This window comes from Salmo salar, chromosome 16, assembly GCF_965601325.2.
Source record: "Salmo salar chromosome 16, fSalSal1, whole genome shotgun sequence".
Lineage (NCBI taxonomy): Eukaryota > Metazoa > Chordata > Actinopteri > Salmoniformes > Salmonidae > Salmo > Salmo salar.
The window spans coordinates 87,460,092-87,479,773 of record NC_138306.1 but is presented as its reverse complement, the minus strand read 5'-3'; the positions used below and the strand labels follow the sequence as shown (position 1 = coordinate 87,479,773).

The 19,682-nt window shown below is 52.3% G+C and overlaps 1 protein-coding gene across 1 annotated transcript in view; it reads right to left on the bottom strand.

Moving 5' to 3' along the window:
- Positions 1–5,016: 5,016 nt before the first annotated feature.
- LOC106574677 (serine/threonine-protein phosphatase with EF-hands 2) overlaps positions 5,017–19,682 on the bottom strand; it is a 184,035-nt gene continuing 169,369 nt past the window's right edge. Inside the window, exons 4-6 of the mRNA XM_082962434.1 lie at positions 5,573–6,112; positions 5,427–5,498; positions 5,017–5,214 (exon numbers count right to left, since the gene is read on the bottom strand). Coding sequence (XP_082818560.1) covers positions 5,017–5,214; positions 5,427–5,498; positions 5,573–6,112 — 810 coding nt within the window. The remainder of the gene's footprint in view (positions 5,215–5,426; positions 5,499–5,572; positions 6,113–19,682) is intronic.

The window sequence follows — 19,682 nt, the reverse complement described above, 5'->3', positions numbered from 1 at the left end:
CTGACAGGTGTGGCATATTTTGGCAAAGGAGAAATGCTCACTAACAGGGATATAAACAAGGATGTAAACAAATTTGTGCACAAAATTAGAGAGAAATAAGCTTGGAACATTTGTGGGATCATTTATTTCAGCTTCATGAAACTTGGGACCAACACTTTACATGCTGCTTTTATGAGGTTGGAATAATACTGTCAAATGTAGAAAATTATGATAATGACCTTTTAAGTGTAAGAGGTGTTTAAAGTACATTTCAGCCTGTTCTGGTGGGGTGGTTTTGGCCTGCCTAGTGACATCACCAGGAGGTAAATTAGTCAATAGACCAATAAGAAAGACGTCGAAACCTCTCTGCCAATAACAGATAATTTTCAGTTTTCCAGACCACTCCCAGACAGTCATAGCTAAATTCTTGCTTGAGAAATGGCTCTTTGCTAACAAGCTATTTTAGTTTCTTTTTGACCATTTTAATTAAAAACAATCACAGTAAGGTACTTCATTGTTACCCAGAAATGATTTAATATTGAGAATTTAAATAAATAAAACTTCTGCATTGGACCTTTAACCCTGAAGAGAGGATGTAGCAGTCTGGTCTCAGGTTACAGCCCTGTCTCAGACTGAGAAAAGATGGGGCAAAGTGCTGTTTGTCTGCAGAGCAGAGCTAAGACATGCCGCGGGGAGCTCTTGTCTGCTTTGTATGTAGAAACCTCACATATGTGTGTTGGTCCGTCTCCATATCAGTAGCTGGTGAGAGTAGTGTGTTTGCATCCGGGTCTCTGGCATGCCACAAGACTGTTTTAGCCTGCAGAGCTAATGTGAGTCTTCAGGTCTACAACAAGGTTTCTCCCAGCCCTGCTGTTTGGTCCTTGACATCCAGTTTGTGCACCACCCTGAAGGCCTCTAGGAACTCGTTGAAGTCGATGCTGCCATCCTTGTTGAAGTCTATACTCTTAGCCAGTTCATCTATGGCCCGGTCATCCACCTCCACACCTAGGTGAGCACTAAACAGACGCCAGGTCTGACGGAACTCCTCGATGGAAATCTGACCTGGATGGGGAAAGACAGTGAGAGAATCTAAGAAATACTAAAAGCTTTTCTTTCTAACAAGCTAATGGTTAATGTAGCATGATGTGAACTAGCAGGCTTAGGAGCTGTAATAGTTATCATTAGAGTAACATGTACCAGAGTGGTCTTTGTCCATGATGTTGAAGATAATCTCAAGGTCTGTTCGATATCTGTAAAGAGTTTCAGCCAAGTTTGGAGTGACCTGAACAAAACACATAGAGAGAGTTTCTGTGAAAGGAGCAGCTTTATTCAACAGCTTTATTGATTACCAAATAACATCAATCAATTGATCGATCAGTCTCTTCCTGGTTCTGACCTGGGCTATGGGTTGTCCCGGGCCCATGTCCTCGAAGCAGGACTGGTAGTTGATTCTGCCATCTGGTGCCAGCTGTGCCAGGCGCGGGCGCAGAGTCCTCCAGGGCAGGTCCAGTCTCAGGACTGACTCCACCACCAGGGCCCACTCACTGACAGAGATACAGCCTGGAACAGACAGACAGTCTAACTCACTCACAGACAGAGATACAGCCTGGAACAGACAGACAGTCTAACTCACTGACAGAGATACAGCCGGGGACAGTCTAACTAACTGACAGAGGTATAGCCTGGAACAGACACAGCACAGAGTCACTAATGATACACAATGATGGGCGCGTTCCAGGTGATCTTTATGGCAGGTGGCTACACATCTCGGAATATGACTATGTCATAGGAGTTTGGGGTGTTCTTTAACAGCTGGCAGGCAGTGTGTGTGTGTGTGTTATTGCAAAAATATCTTACCACTGTTACTTGTGTCATACTGCTGAAAGGCAGCCATGAGTTCTGAGCGGTGAGCAAACAGCTTCTCCTGTACAGCCCTTACAGCCGAACCCTCTGCCACATTCACCCTGCGGATGGACACACACACACACGATAATCAACTCATTGTCACGCTCTGTATGTAGAGACCAGTAGGAACCATGATCCCCTACCTCCACCTCCACCCGAGCCCCAACCTCCATCCCAGCCCCTACCTCCACCTCCAGGCCCCTACCTCCACCTCCAGCCCCTACCTCCACCTCCAGCCCTTACCTCCACCTCCAGCCCCTACCTCCACCTCCAGCCCCTACCTCCACCTCCAGCCCCTACCTCCACCTCCAGCCCCTACCTCCACCTCCAGCCCCTACCTACAACCACAACCTACAACCCCAACACATCCAACCCTGCCTCCACCTCCATCTCCACCCCAAACCCCACCTCCACCCCAGTCCCTACACATCCAACCCAGCCTCCACCTCCAACCTCCACATTCAACCCAGCCCCTCCCTCCACCTCCAACCCAGACTCCAACCCAGCCCCCAACCCAGCCTCCAACCCAGCCCCCGCCTCCGCCTCCAACCCAGCCCCCGCCTCCGCCTCCAACCCAGCCCCCGCCTCCAACCCAGCCCCCGCCTCCGCCTCCAACCCAGCCCCCGCCTCCGCCTCCAACCCAGCCCCCACCTCCAACCCAACCCCCGCCTCCGCCTCCAACCCAACCCCCGCCTCCGCCTCCAACCCAACCCCCGCCTCCAACCCAGCCCCCGCCTCCAACCCAGCCCCCGCCTCCAACCCAGCCCCCGCCTCCAACCCCCGCCTCCAACCCCCGCCTCCAACCCCCGCCTCCAACCCCCGCCTCCACCTCCAACCCCCGCCTCCACCTCCAACCCCCGCCTCCACCTCCAACCCAGCCCCCGCCTCCACCTCCAACCCAGCCCCCGCCTCCACCTCCAACCCAGCCCCCGCCTCACCTCCACCTCCAACCCAGCCCCCGCCTCCACCTCCAACCCAGCCCCCGCCTCCACCTCCAACCCAGCCCCCGCCTCCACCTCCAACCCAGCCCCCGCCTCCACCTCCAACCCAGCCCCCGCCTCCACCTCCAACCCAGCCCCTGCCTCCACCTCCAACCCAGCCCCTGCCTCCACCTCCAACCCAGCCCCTGCCTCCACCTCCAACCCAGCCCCTGCCTCCACCTCCAACCCAGCCCCTGCCTCCACCTCCAACCCAGCCCCTACCTCCACCTCCAACCCAGCCCCTACCTCCACCTCCAACCCAGCCCCTACCTCCACCTCCAACCCAGCCCCTACCTCCACCTCCAACCCAGCCCCTACCTCCACCTCCAACCCAGCCCCTACCTCCACCTCCAACCCAGCCCCTACCTCCACCTCCAACCCAGCCCCTACCTCTGAGTCAGGGTGAGTTTCCTGGTGTTCCTGCTGACCTGGTACTGGAAGAAGCGAGGGACCAGCTCTCTGCCCAGCTTAATGTAGGCTCCACGGTTACTACCCTCCTCATAGTAGTTAGACGCAGAGAAAATGGTGATCACCTGAAAGAACAAAATACACATATATCTTATAGAGCTAGTCCTGTTGTCTACTAGCCATGGGAAGGGGGGGGCGGGGTCCGAGACATATTAACGATCATATATCTAATAGGGCTAGTCCTGTTGTCTACTAGCCATGGGAAGGGGGGGGGGGGTCCGAGACATATTAACTATCATATATCTAATAGGGCTAGTCCTGTTGTCTACTAGCCATGGGGGGGGGGTCCGAGACATATTAACTATCATATATCTAATAGAGCTAGTCCTGTTGTCTACTAGCCATGGGAAGGGGGGGGGGTCCCCAGACATATTAACTATCATATCTAATAGGGCTAGTCCTGTTGTCTACTAGCCATGGGGGGGGGGTCCGAGACATATTAACGATCATATATCTAATAGGGCTAGTCCTGTTGTCTACTAGCCATGGGGGGGGTCCCAGACATTAACTATCATATATCTAATAGAGCTAGTCCTGTTGTCTACTAGCCATGGGGGGGGGGGTCCCAGACATTAACTATCATATACAGCTAGTCCTGTTGTCTACTAGCCATGGGAAGGGGGGGGGGGTCCGAGACATATTAACTATCATATATCTAATAGGGCTAGTCCTGTTGTCTACTAGCCATGGGGGGGGGGTCCGAGACATATTAACTATCATATATCTAATAGAGCTAGTCCTGTTGTCTACTAGCCATGGGGGGGGGGGGGGTCCCCAGACATATTAACTATCATATCTAATAGAGCTAGTCCTGTTGTCTACTAGCCATGGGAAGGGGGGGGGGGGTTCGAGACATATTAACGATCATATATCTAATAGGGCTAGTCCTGTTGTCTACTAGCCATGGGGGGGGGGGGGTCCCCAGACATATTAACTATCATATCTAATAGAGCTAGTCCTGTTGTCTACTAGCCATGGGGGGGGTCCCAGACATTAACTATCATATATCTAATAGAGCTAGTCCTGTTGTCTACTAGCCATGGGGGGGGGGGGGTCCCAGACATATTAACTATCATATACAGCTAGTCCTGTTGTCTACTAGCCATGGGGGGGGGGGGGGTTCCAGACATATTAACTATCATATATCTAATAGAGCTAGTCCTGTTGTCTACTAGCCATGGGGGGGGGGGGGGAGTGGGGGTCCCAGTCATATTAACTATCATATCTAATAGAGCTAGTCCTGTTGTCTACTAGCCATGGGAAGGGGGGGGGGGTCCGAGACATATTAACGATCATATATCTAATAGGGCTAGTCCTGTTGTCTACTAGCCATGGGGGGGGTCCCAGACATTAACTATCATATATCTAATAGAGCTAGTCCTGTTGTCTACTAGCCATGGGGGGGGGGTCCCAGACATTAACTATCATATACAGCTAGTCCTGTTGTCTACTAGCCATGGGGGGGGGGGGGTCCCAGACATATTAACTATCATATATCTAATAGAGCTAGTCCTGTTGTCTACTAGCCATGGGCGGGGGGGGGTCCCAGACATATTAACTATCATATATCTAATAGAGCTAGTCCTGTTGTCTACTAGCCATGGGGGGAGGGGGGGGTCCCAGACATATTAACTATCATATATCTTATACAGCTAGTCCTGTTCAATAGAGATTAGAAGCAGGCCTAAGAAATCACCTGTCCGTCGTGGCAGAGTTCGTAGCCCTCCTGTTTACACTCATGTGATCTGATCAGCAGAGTCATGCCGTGTCTCTCCAGCAGGCGTCTGGTCACGTCTGGCCCGAAGTAACTGCCTCCTCCCCTGAAGGTGTTGGGACTGCAGCCTGGCTGGCTCTTCGGGTCGCTCCACAGCAAATCTACTACCTTCAACATGAGACAGAATGGTCACTACTACCGGAATGCAGGATTGGTGCATAGAATAACTTCCTGTTAGACAATGTTTCAACTATATATCAACTTTACTAGGAAGAGAAAAGAGCAGGAAACCAAATTCTGCAAGTCTATTTTGTTATCTTCTTGATCCACCGAACCACCACGGTTTGGCCTCCAGCCTGTAGGTGGCGCTCTGCTCTCACCTGTTTCCACTCCAACTCCTCCCTGGGCGGCTGACAGACGGGGAGGGCAGTGAAGGAGTCCAGGAAAGGCACCTAACAATAACTATATTATTAATATTGTTGTTATTATTATTATTGGTTATTATTATCATCAATAGGAAAAACACCTGGAGGTTGTCGGTGGGACTGAGCATGCTGGGAGAAAGGCAGCGGCGCAGAGTGAGGCGGGACGACCCCCGGGGGGAGCACAGCGAGGATGAGGAGGAAGAGCTGCCCTGTCTGGTGAGGTGACGTCTCTTCTTGGGGATGTTGCCATGGTCCTGACCCCTGCTCCTACACCGGGGGCTCTCTGGCTGGCCATGGTCCTGGCCCCTGCTCCTACACCGGGGGCTCTCTGGCTGGCCATGGTCCTGACCCCTGCTCCTACACCGGGGGCTCTCTGGCTGGCCATGGTCCTGGCCCCTGCTTCTACACCGGGGGCTCTCTGGCTGGCCATGGTCCTGGCCCCTGCTTCTACACCGGGGGCTCTCTGCCTGGCCATGGTCCTGGCCCCTGCTTCTACACCGGGGGCTCTCTGCCTGGCCATGGTCCTGACACCTGCTTCTACACCGGGGGCTCTCTGCCTGGCCATGGTCCTGACACCTGCTTCTACACCGGGGGCTCTCTGCCTGGCCCCTGCTCCTATACCGGGGGCTCTCTGGCTGGCCCTGAGTAGAGTAGAGAATCTTTATTATCCCTGAGGGTAAACTTTACAGCTGATAGCCAATAAAATACAAAATAAAACAAGAACACAATGTAATACTGAACATCCTACTATATCAGGACCTGACCTGTCTACTGCTCCTAGTCTCTCCATCCTACTGTATCAGGACCTGACCTGTCTACTGCTCCTAGTCTCTCCATCCTACTATATCAGGACCTGACCTGTCTACTGCTCCTAGTCTCTCCATCCTACTGTATCAGGACCTGACCTGACTACTGCTCCTAGTCATCTCCATCCTACTGTATCAGGAACTGACCTGACTACTGCTCCTAGTCACCTCCATCCTACTGTATCAGGACCTGTCTACTGCTCCTAGTCACCTCCATCCTACTGTATCAGGACCTGACCTGACTACTGCTCCTAGTCACCTCCATCCTACTGTATCAGGAACTGACCTGACTACTGCTCCTAGTCACCTCCATCCTACTGTATCAGGACCTGACCCGTCTACTGCTCCTAGTCACCTCCATCCTACTGTATCAGGACCTGACCTGTCTACTGCTCCTAGTCATCTCCATCCTACTGTATCAGGACCTGACCTGACTACTGCTCCTAGTCACCTCCATCCTACTGTATCAGGACCTGACCCGTCTACTGCTCCTAGTCACCTCCATCCTACTGTATCAGGACCTGACCTGTCTACTGCTCCTAGTCATCTCCATCCTACTGTATCAGGACCTGACCTGACTACTGCTCCTAGTCACCTCCATCCTACTGTATCAGGACCTGACCCGTCTACTGCTCCTAGTCATCTCCATCCTACTGTATCAGGACCTGACCTGACTACTGCTCCTAGTCACCTCCATCCTACTGTATCAGGACCTGACCTGTCTACTGCTCCTAGTCACCTCCATCCTACTGTATCAGGACCTGACCTGTCTACTGCTCCTAGTCACCTCCATCCTACTGTATCAGGACCTGACTACTGCTCCTAGTCACCTCTATCCTACTGTATCAGGACCTGACCCGACTACTGCTCCTAGTCACCTCCATCCTACTGTATGAGGACCTGACCTGTCTACTGCTCCTAGTCACCTCCATCCTACTGTATCAGGACCTGACCAGTCTACTGTCCCTAGTCACCTCCATCCTACTGTATCAGGACCTGACCCGTCTACTGCTCCTAGTCACCTCCATCCTACTGTATCAGGACCTGACTACTGCTCCTAGTCACCTCCATCCTACTGTATCAGGACCTGACCTGACTACTGCTCCTAGTCACCTCCATCCTACTGTATCAGGACCTGTCTACTGCTCCTAGTCACCTCCATCCTACTGTATCAGGACCTGTCTACTGCTCCTAGTCACCTCCATCCTAATGTATCAGGACCTGACCTGTCTACTGCTCCTAGTCACCTCCATCCTACTGTATCAGGACCTGACTACTGCTCCTAGTCACCTCCATCCTACTGTATCAGGACCTGACCCGACTACTGCTCCTAGTCACCTCCATCCTACTGTATCAGGACCTGACCTGTCTACTGCTCCTAGTCATCCTAATGTATCAGGACCTGACCTGTCTACTGCTCCTAGTCACCTCCATCCTACTGTATCAGGACCTGACCTGACTACTGCTCCTAGTCACCTCCATCCTACTGTATCAGGACCTGACCCGTCTACTGCTCCTAGTCACCTCCATCCTACTGTATCAGGACCTGACCCGTCTACTGCTCCTAGTCACCTCCATCCTACTCTATCAGGACCTGACCTGACTACTGCTCCTAGTCACCTCCATCCTACTGTATCAGGACCTGACCTGACTACTGCTCCTAGTCACCTCCATCCTACTGTATCAGGAACTGACCTGACTACTGCTCCTAGTCACCTCCATCCTACTGTATCAGGACCTGACCCGTCTACTGCTCCTAGTCACCTCCATCCTACTGTATCAGGACCTGACCTGACTACTGCTCCTAGTCACCTCCATCCTACTGTATCAGGACCTGACCTGTCTACTGCTCCTAGTCACCTCCATCCTACTGTATCAGGAACTGACCTGACTACTGCTCCTAGTCACCTCCATCCTACTGTATCAGGACCTGACCTGTCTACTGCTCCTAGTCACCTCCATCCTACTGTATCAGGACCTGACCCGTCTACTGCTCCTAGTCACCTCCATCCTACTGTATCAGGACCTGACCCGTCTACTGCTCCTAGTCACCTCCATCCTACTGTATCAGGACCTGACCTGTCTACTGCTCCTAGTCACCTCCATCCTACTGTATCAGGACCTGACCTGTCTACTGCTCCTAGTCACCTCCATCCTACTGTATCAGGACCTGACCTGTCTACTGCTCCTAGTCACCTCCATCCTACTGTATCAGGACCTGACCTGTCTACTGCTCCTAGTCACCTCCATCCTACTGTATCAGGACCTGACCTGACTACTGCTCCTAGTCACCTCCATCCTACTGTATCAGGACCTGACCTGTCTACTGCTCCTAGTCACCTCCATCCTACTGTATCAGGACCTGACCTGACTACTGCTCCTAGTCACCTCCATCCTACTGTATCAGGACCTGACCTGTCTACTGCTCCTAGTCACTCCATCCTACTGTATCAGGACCTGACCTGACTACTGCTCCTAGTCATCCTACTGTATCAGGACCTGACTACTGCTCCTAGTCACCTCCATCCTACTGTATCAGGCCCTGACCTGACTACTGCTCCTAGTCACCTCCATCCTACTGTATCAGGACCTGACTACTGCTCCTAGTCACCTCCATCCTACTGTATCAGGCCCTGACCTGACTACTGCTCCAAGTCACCTCCATCCTACTGTATCAGGACCTGACCGGTCTACTGCTCCTAGTCACCTCCATCCTACTGTATCAGGACCTGACCTGTCTACTGCTCCTAGTCACCTCCATCCTACTGTATCAGGACCTGACCTGTCTACTGCTCCTAGTCACCTCCATCCTACTGTATCAGGACCTGTCTACTGCTCCTAGTCACCTCCATCCTACTGTATCAGGACCTGACCTGTCTACTGCTCCTAGTCACCTCCATCCTACTGTATCAGGACCTGACCTGTCTACTGCTCCTAGTCACCTCCATCCTACTGTATCAGGACCTGACCTGACTACTGCTCCTAGTCACCTCCATCCTACTGTATCAGGACCTGACTACTGCTCCTAGTCACCTCCATCCTACTGTATCAGGACCTGACTACTGCTCCTAGTCACCTCCATCCTACTGTATCAGGACCTGACCTGACTACTGCTCCTAGTCACCTCCATCCTACTGTATCAGGACCTGACCTGTCTACTGCTCCTAGTCACCTCCATCCTACTGTATCAGGACCTGACCTGTCTACTGCTCCTAGTCACCTCCATCCTACTGTATCAGGACCTGACCCGTCTACTGCTCCTAGTCACCTCCATCCTACTGTATCAGGACCTGACCTGTCTACTGCTCCTAGTCACCTCCATCCTACTGTATCAGGACCTGACCTGACTACTGCTCCTAGTCACCTCCATCCTACTGTATCAGGACCTGACCTGTCTACTGCTCCTAGTCACGTCCATCCTACTGTATCAGGACCTGACCGGTCTACTGCTCCTAGTCACCTCCATCCTACTGTATCAGGACCTGACCCGTCCGCCCAGCCCTCCACCTCGCGGCCTGCCTGCCCAGTCACCTCCATCCTACTGTATCAGGACCTGACCTGACTACTGCTCCTAGTCACCTCCATCCTACTGTATCAGGACCTGACCTGTCTACTGCTCCTAGTCATCTCCATCCTACTGTATCAGGACCTGACCGGTCTACTGCTCCTAGTCACCTCCATCCTACTGTATCAGGACCTGACCCGTCTACTGCTCCTAGTCACCTCCATCCTACTGTATCAGGACCTGACTACTGCTCCTAGTCACCTCCATCCTACTGTATCAGGACCTGACCTGTCTACTGCTCCTAGTCACCTCCATCCTACTGTATCAGGACCTGACCTGACTACTGCTCCTAGTCACCTCCATCCTACTGTATCAGGACCTGACCTGTCTACTGCTCCTAGTCACCTCCATCCTACTGTATCAGGACCTGACCTGACTACTGCTCCTAGTCACCTCCATCCTACTGTATCAGGACCTGACCTGTCTACTGCTCCTAGTCACCTCCATCCTACTGTATCAGGACCTGACCTGTCTACTGCTCCTAGTCATCCTAATGTATCAGGACCTGACCTGACTACTGCTCCTAGTCACCTCCATCCTCCTGTATCAGGACCTGACCTGTCTACTGCTCCTAGTCACCTCCATCCTACTGTATCAGGAACTGAGCTGACTACTGCTCCTAGTCACCTCCATCCTACTGTATCAGGACCTGACCCGTCTACTGCTCCTAGTCACCTCCATCCTACTGTATCAGGACCTGACCTGTCTACTGCTCCTAGTCACCTCCATCCTACTGTATCAGGACCTGACCTGACTACTGCTCCTAGTCACCTCCATCCTACTGTATCAGGACCTGACCTGTCTACTGCTCCTAGTCACCTCCATCCTACTGTATCAGGACCTGACCTGTCTACTGCTCCTAGTCACCTCCATCCTACTGTATCAGGACCTGACCTGACTACTGCTCCTAGTCACCTCCATCCTACTGTATCAGGACCTGACCTGTCTACTGCTCCTAGTCACCTCCATCCTACTGTATCAGGAACTGACCCGACTACTGCTCCTAGTCACCTCCATCCTACTGTATCAGGACCTGACCCGTCTACTGCTCCTAGTCACCTCCATCCTACTGTATCAGGACCTGACCTGTCTACTGCTCCTAGTCACCTCCATCCTACTGTATCAGGACCTGACCGACTACTGCTCCTAGTCACCTCCATCCTACTGTATCAGGACCTGACCTGTCTACTGCTCCTAGTCACCTCCATCCTACTGTATCAGGACCTGACCTGTCTACTGCTCCTAGTCACCTCCATCCTACTGTATCAGGACCTGACCTGTCTACTGCTCCTAGTCACCTCCATCCTACTGTATCAGGACCTGACCCGACTACTGCTCCTAGTCACCTCCATCCTACTGTATCAGGACCTGATCTACTGCTCCTAGTCACCTCCATCCTACTGTATCAGGACCTGATCTACTGCTCCTAGTCACCTCCATCCTACTGTATCAGGACCTGACCTGACTACTGCTCCTAGTCACCTCCATCCTACTGTATCAGGACCTGACCTGACTACTGCTCCTAGTCACCTCCATCCTACTGTATCAGGACCTGACCTGTCTACTGCTCCTAGTCACCTCCATCCTACTGTATCAGGACCTGACCTGCTACTGCTCCTAGTCACCTCCATCCTACTGTATCAGGACCTGACCTGTCTACTGCTCCTAGTCACCTCCATCCTACTGTATCAGGACCTGACTACTGCTCCTAGTCACCTCCATCCTACTGTATCAGGACCTGACTACTGCTCCTAGTCACCTCCATCCTACTGTATCAGGACCTGACCTGTCTACTGCTCCTAGTCACCTCCATCCTACTGTATCAGGACCTGACCTGTCTACTGCTCCTAGTCACCTCCATCCTACTGTATCAGGCCCTGACCTGACTACTGCTCCTAGTCACCTCCATCCTACTGTATCAGGACCTGACTACTGCTCCTAGTCACCTCCATCCTACTGTATCAGGCCCTGACCTGACTACTGCTCCTAGTCACCTCCATCCTACTGTATCAGGACCTGACCGGTCTACTGCTCCTAGTCATCTCCATCCTACTGTATCAGGACCTGACCTGTCTACTGCTCCTAGTCACCTCCATCCTACTGTATCAGGACCTGACCTGCTACTGCTCCTAGTCACCTCCATCCTACTGTATCAGGACCTGACCTGTCTACTGCTCCTAGTCACCTCCATCCTACTGTATCAGGACCTGACCTGACTACTGCTCCTAGTCACCTCCATCCTACTGTATCAGGACCTGACCTGTCTACTGCTCCTAGTCACCTCCATCCTACTGTATCAGGCCCTGACCTGACTACTGCTCCTAGTCACCTCCATCCTACTGTATCAGGACCTGACCGCTACTGCTCCTAGTCACCTCCATCCTACTGTATCAGGACCTGACCTGTCTACTGCTCCTAGTCACCTCCATCCTACTGTATCAGGACCTGACCTGCACTGCTCCTAGTCACCTCCATCCTACTGTATCAGGACCTGCCTGCTACTGCTCCTAGTCACCTCCATCCTACTGTATCAGGACCTGACCTGTCTACTGCTCCTAGTCACCTCCATCCTACTGTATCAGGACCTGACCTGTCTACTGCTCCTAGTCACCTCCATCCTACTGTATCAGGACCTGACCTGACTACTGCTCCTAGTCACCTCCATCCTACTGTATCAGGACCTGACTACTGCTCCTAGTCACCTCCATCCTACTGTATCAGGACCTGACTACTGCTCCTAGTCACCTCCATCCTACTGTATCAGGACCTGACCTGACTACTGCTCCAAGTCACCTCCATCCTACTGTATCAGGACCTGACCTGTCTACTGCTCCTAGTCATCTCCATCCTACTGTATCAGGACCTGACCTGTCTACTGCTCCTAGTCACCTCCATCCTACTGTATCAGGACCTGACCCGTCTACTGCTCCTAGTCACCTCCATCCTACTGTATCAGGACCTGACTACTGCTCCTAGTCACCTCCATCCTACTGTATCAGGACCTGACCTGACTACTGCTCCTAGTCACCTCCATCCTACTGTATCAGGACCTGACCTGTCTACTGCTCCTAGTCACCTCCATCCTACTGTATCAGGACCTGACCTGTCTACTGCTCCTAGTCACCTCCATCCTACTGTATCAGGACCTGACCCGTCTACTGCTCCTAGTCACCTCCATCCTACTGTATCAGGACCTGACTACTGCTCCTAGTCACCTCCATCCTACTGTATCAGGACCTGACCTGTCTACTGCTCCTAGTCACCTCCATCCTACTGTATCAGGACCTGACCTGACTACTGCTCCTAGTCACCTCCATCCTACTGTATCAGGACCTGACCTGTCTACTGCTCCTAGTCACCTCCATCCTACTGTATCAGGACCTGACCTGTCTACTGCTCCTAGTCACCTCCATCCTACTGTATCAGGACCTGACCCGTCTACTGCTCCTAGTCACCTCCATCCTACTGTATCAGGACCTGACCTGCTACTGCTCCTAGTCACCTCCATCCTACTGTATCAGGACCTGACCTGACTACTGCTCCTAGTCACCTCCATCCTACTGTATCAGGACCTGACCTGTCTACTGCTCCTAGTCACCTCCATCCTACTGTATCAGGACCTGAGCTGACTACTGCTCCTAGTCACCTCCATCCTACTGTATCAGGACCTGACCTGTCTACTGCTCCTAGTCACCTCCATCCTACTGTATCAGGACCTGACCTGTCTACTGCTCCTAGTCACCTCCATCCTACTGTATCAGGACCTGACCTGTCTACTGCTCCTAGTCACCTCCATCCTACTGTATCAGGACCTGACCTGTCTACTGCTCCTAGTCACCTCCATCCTACTGTATCAGGACCTGACCTGTCTACTGCTCCTAGTCACCTCCATCCTACTGTATCAGGACCTGACCTGTCTACTGCTCCTAGTCACCTCCATCCTACTGTATCAGGACCTGACCTGTCTACTGCTCCTAGTCACCTCCATCCTACTGTATCAGGACCTGACCTGACTACTGCTCCTAGTCACCTCCATCCTACTGTATCAGGACCTGACCTGTCTACTGCTCCTAGTCACCTCCATCCTACTGTATCAGGACCTGACCCGACTACTGCTCCTAGTCACCTCCATCCTCCTGTATCAGGACCTGACCTGTCTACTGCTCCTAGTCACCTCCATCCTACTGTATCAGGAACTGACCTGACTACTGCTCCTAGTCACCTCCATCCTACTGTATCAGGACCTGACCTGTCTACTGCTCCTAGTCACCTCCATCCTACTGTATCAGGAACTGACCCGACTACTGCTCCTAGTCACCTCCATCCTACTGTATCAGGACCTGACCCGTCTACTGCTCCTAGTCACCTCCATCCTACTGTATCAGGACCTGACCCGTCTACTGCTCCTAGTCACCTCCATCCTACTGTATCAGGACCTGACCCGACTACTGCTCCTAGTCATCTCCATCCTACTGTATCAGGACCTGACCTGTCTACTGCTCCTAGTCACCTCCATCCTACTGTATCAGGAACTGACCCGACTACTGCTCCTAGTCAACTCTATCCTACTGTATCAGGACCTGACCCGTCTACTGCTCCTAGTCACCTCCATCCTACTGTATCAGGACCTGACCCGTCTACTGCTCCTAGTCACCTCCATCCTACTGTATCAGGACCTGACCCGACTACTGCTCCTAGTCATCTCCATCCTACTGTATCAGGACCTGACCTGTCTACTGCTCCTAGTCACCTCCATCCTACTGTATCAGGAACTGACCTGACTACTGCTCCTAGTCACCTCCATCCTACTGTATCAGGACCCGACCTGTCTACTGCTCCTAGTCACCTCCATCCTACTGTATCAGGACCTGACCCGTCTACTGCTCCTAGTCACCTCCATCCTACTGTATCAGGACCTGACCCGTCTACTGCTCCTAGTCACCTCCATCCTACTGTATCAGGACCTGACCTGTCTACTGCTCCTAGTCACCTCCATCCTACTGTATCAGGACCTGACCCGACTACTGCTCCTAGTCACCTCCATCCTACTGTATCAGGACCTGACCTGTCTACTGCTCCTAATCATCCTAATGTATCAGGACCTGACCTGTCTACTGCTCCTAGTCACCTCCATCCTACTGTATCAGGACCTGACCTGACTACTGCTCCTAGTCACCTCCATCCTACTGTATCAGGACCTGAACTGTCTACTGCTCCTAGTCACCTCCATCCTACTGTATCAGGACCTGACCTGACTACTGCTCCTAGTCACCTCCATCCTACTGTATCAGGACCTGACCCGTCTACTGCTCCTAGTCATCTCCATCCTACTGTATCAGGACCTGACCTGTCTACTGCTCCTAGTCACCTCCATCCTACTGTATCAGGACCTGACCTGTCTACTGCTCCTAGTCACCTCCAATTCTACTGTATCAGGACCTGACCCGTCTACTGCTCCTAGTCACCTCCATCCTACTGTATCAGGACCTGTCTACTGCTCCTAGTCACCTCCATCCTACTGTATCAGGACCTGACCTGTCTACTGCTCCTAGTCACCTCCATCCTACTGTATCAGGACCTGACTACTGCTCCAAGTCACCTCCATCCTACTGTATCAGGACCTGACCTGTCTACTGCTCCTAGTCACCTCCATCCTACTGTATCAGGACCTGACCTGTCTACTGCTCCTAGTCACCTCCATCCTACTGTATCAGGACCTGACCTGTCTACTGCTGCTAGTCACCTCCATCCTACTGTATCAGGACCTGACCCGACTACTGCTCCTAGTCACCTCCATCCTACTGTATCAGGACCTGACTACTGCTCCTAGTCAACTCCATCCTACTGTATCAGGACCTGACTACTGCTCCTAGTCAACTCCATCCTACTGTATCAGGACCTGACCTGTCTACTGCTCCTAGTCATCCTAATGTATCAGGACCTGACCTGACTACTGCTCCTAGTCACCTCCATCCTACTGTATCAGGACCTCACCTGTCTACTGCTCCTAGTCATCCTACTGTATCAGGACCTGACCTGACTACTGCTCCTAGTCATCCTACTGTATCAGGACCTGACTTGACTACTGCTCCTAGTCACCTCCATCCTACTGTATCAGGCCCTGACCTGACTACTGCTCCTAGTCACCTCCATCCTACTGTATCAGGACCTGACTACTGCTCCTAGTCACCTCCATCCTACTGTATCAGGACCTGACCTGTCTACTGCTCCTAGTCACCTCCATCCTACTGTATCAGGACCTGACCTGTCTACTGCTCCTAGTCACCTCCATCCTACTGTATCAGGACCTGACCTGACTACTGCTCCTAGTCACCTCCATCCTACTGTATCAGGACCTGACTACTGCTCCTAGTCACCTCCATCCTACTGTATCAGGACCTGACCTGACTACTGCTCCAAGTCACCTCCATCCTACTGTATCAGGACCTGACCTGACTACTGCTCCAAGTCACCTCCATCCTACTGTATCAGGACCTGACCTGACTACTGCTCCTAGTCACCTCCATCCTACTGTATCAGGACCTGACTACTGCTCCTAGTCACCTCCATCCTACTGTATCAGGACCTGACCTGTCTACTGCTCCTAGTCACCTCCATCCTACTGTATCAGGACCTGACTACTGCTCCTAGTCACCTCCATCCTACTGTATCAGGACCTGTCTACTGCTCCTAGTCACCTCCATCCTACTGTATCAGGACCTGACCTGTCTACTGCTCCTAGTCACCTCCATCCTACTGTATCAGGACCTGACCTGTCTACTGCTCCTAGTCACCTCCATCCTACTGTATCAGGACCTGACCTGTCTACTGCTCCTAGTCACCTCCATCCTACTGTATCAGGACCTGACCTGACTACTGCTCCTAGTCACCTCCATCCTACTGTATCAGGACCTGACTACTGCTCCTAGTCACCTCCATCCTACTGTATCAGGACCTGACTACTGCTCCTAGTCACCTCCATCCTACTGTATCAGGACCTGACCTGACTACTGCTCCAAGTCACCTCCATCCTACTGTATCAGGACCTGACCTGACTACTGCTCCTAGTCACCTCCATCCTACTGTATCAGGACCTGACCTGTCTACTGCTCCTAGTCATCTCCATCCTACTGTATCAGGACCTGACCGGTCTACTGCTCCTAGTCACCTCCATCCTACTGTATCAGGACCTGACCCGTCTACTGCTCCTAGTCACCTCCATCCTACTGTATCAGGACCTGACTACTGCTCCTAGTCACCTCCATCCTACTGTATCAGGACCTGACCTGACTACTGCTCCTAGTCACCTCCATCCTACTGTATCAGGACCTGACCTGTCTACTGCTCCTAGTCACCTCCATCCTACTGTATCAGGACCTGTCTACTGCTCCTAGTCACCTCCATCCTACTGTATCAGGACCTGACCTGACTACTGCTCCTAGTCACCTCCATCCTACTGTATCAGGACCTGACCTGTCTACTGCTCCTAGTCATCTCCATCCTACTGTATCAGGACCTGACCGGTCTACTGCTCCTAGTCACCTCCATCCTACTGTATCAGGACCTGACCCGTCTACTGCTCCTAGTCACCTCCATCCTACTGTATCAGGACCTGACCTGTCTACTGCTCCTAGTCACCTCCATCCTACTGTATCAGGACCTGACCTGTCTACTGCTCCTAGTCACCTCCATCCTACTGTATCAGGACCTGTCTACTGCTCCTAGTCACCTCCATCCTACTGTATCAGGACCTGACCTGACTACTGCTCCTAGTCACCTCCATCCTACTGTATCAGGACCTGACCTGTCTACTGCTCCTAGTCACCTCCATCCTACTGTATCAGGACCTGACCTGTCTACTGCTCCTAGTCACCTCCATCCTACTGTATCAGGACCTGACCTGTCTACTGCTCCTAGTCACCTCCATCCTACTGTATCAGGACCTGACCTGACTACTGCTCCTAGTCACCTCCATCCTACTGTATCAGGACCTGACCTGTCTACTGCTCCTAGTCACCTCCATCCTACTGTATCAGGACCTGACCTGTCTACTGCTCCTAGTCATCCTAATGTATCAGGACCTGACCTGACTACTGCTCCTAGTCACCTCCATCCTACTGTATCAGGACCTGACCTGTCTACTGCTCCTAGTCACCTCCATCCTACTGTATCAGGACCTGACCTGTCTACTGCTCCTAGTCACCTCCATCCTACTGTATCAGGACCTGACCCGTCTACTGCTCCTAGTCACCTCCATCCTACTGTATCAGGACCTGACCTGTCTACTGCTCCTAGTCACCTCCATCCTACTGTATCAGGACCTGACCTGACTACTGCTCCTAGTCACCTCCATCCTACTGTATCAGGACCTGACTACTGCTCCTAGTCACCTCCATCCTACTGTATCAGGACCTGACTACTGCTCCTAGTCACCTCCATCCTACTGTATCAGGACCTGACCTGACTACTGCTCCAAGTCACCTCCATCCTACTGTATCAGGACCTGACCTGACTACTGCTCCTAGTCACCTCCATCCTACTGTATCAGGACCTGACCTGTCTACTGCTCCTAGTCACCTCCATCCTACTGTATCAGGACCTGACCTGTCTACTGCTCCTAGTCACCTCCATCCTACTGTATCAGGACCTGACCCGTCTACTGCTCCTAGTCACCTCCATCCTACTGTATCAGGACCTGACCTGTCTACTGCTCCTAGTCACCTCCATCCTACTGTATCAGGACCTGACCCGACTACTGCTCCTAGTCACCTCCATCCTACTGTATCAGGACCTGACCTGTCTACTGCTCCTAGTCACCTCCATCCTACTGTATCAGGACCTGTACTGCTCCTAGTCACCTCCATCCTACTGTATCAGGACCTGTCTACTGCTCCTAGTCACCTCCATCCTACTGTATCAGGACCTGACCTGTCTACTGCTCCTAGTCACCTCCATCCTACTGTATCAGGACCTGACCTGTCTACTGCTCCTAGTCACCTCCATCCTACTGTATCAGGACCTGACCTGTCTACTGCTCCTAGTCACCTCCATCCTACTGTATCAGGACCTGACCTGTCTACTGCTCCTAGTCACCTCCATCCTACTGTATCAGGACCTGACTACTGCTCCTAGTCACCTCCATCCTACTGTATCAGGACCTGACCTGACTACTGCTCCTAGTCACCTCCATCCTACTGTATCAGGACCTGACCTGTCTACTGCTCCTAGTCACCTCCATCCTACTGTATCAGGACCTGACCTGACTACTGCTCCTAGTCACCTCCATCCTACTGTATCAGGACCTGACCTGTCTACTGCTCCAAGTCACCTCCATCCTCCTGTATCAGGACCTGACCTGTCTACTGCTCCTAGTCACCTCCATCCTACTGTATCAGGACCTGACCTGTCTACTGCTCCTAGTCACCTCCATCCTACTGTATCAGGACCTGACCTGTCTACTGCTCCTAGTCATCCTAATGTATCAGGACCTGACCTGACTACTGCTCCTAGTCACCTCCATCCTCCTGTATCAGGACCTGACCTGTCTACTGCTCCTAGTCACCTCCATCCTACTGTATCAGGAACTGAGCTGACTACTGCTCCTAGTCACCTCCATCCTACTGTATCAGGACCTGACCCGTCTACTGCTCCTAGTCACCTCCATCCTACTGTATCAGGACCTGACCTGTCTACTGCTCCTAGTCACCTCCATCCTACTGTATCAGGACCTGACCTGACTACTGCTCCTAGTCACCTCCATCCTACTGTATCAGGACCTGACCTGTCTACTGCTCCTAGTCACCTCCATCCTACTGTATCAGGACCTGACCTGTCTACTGC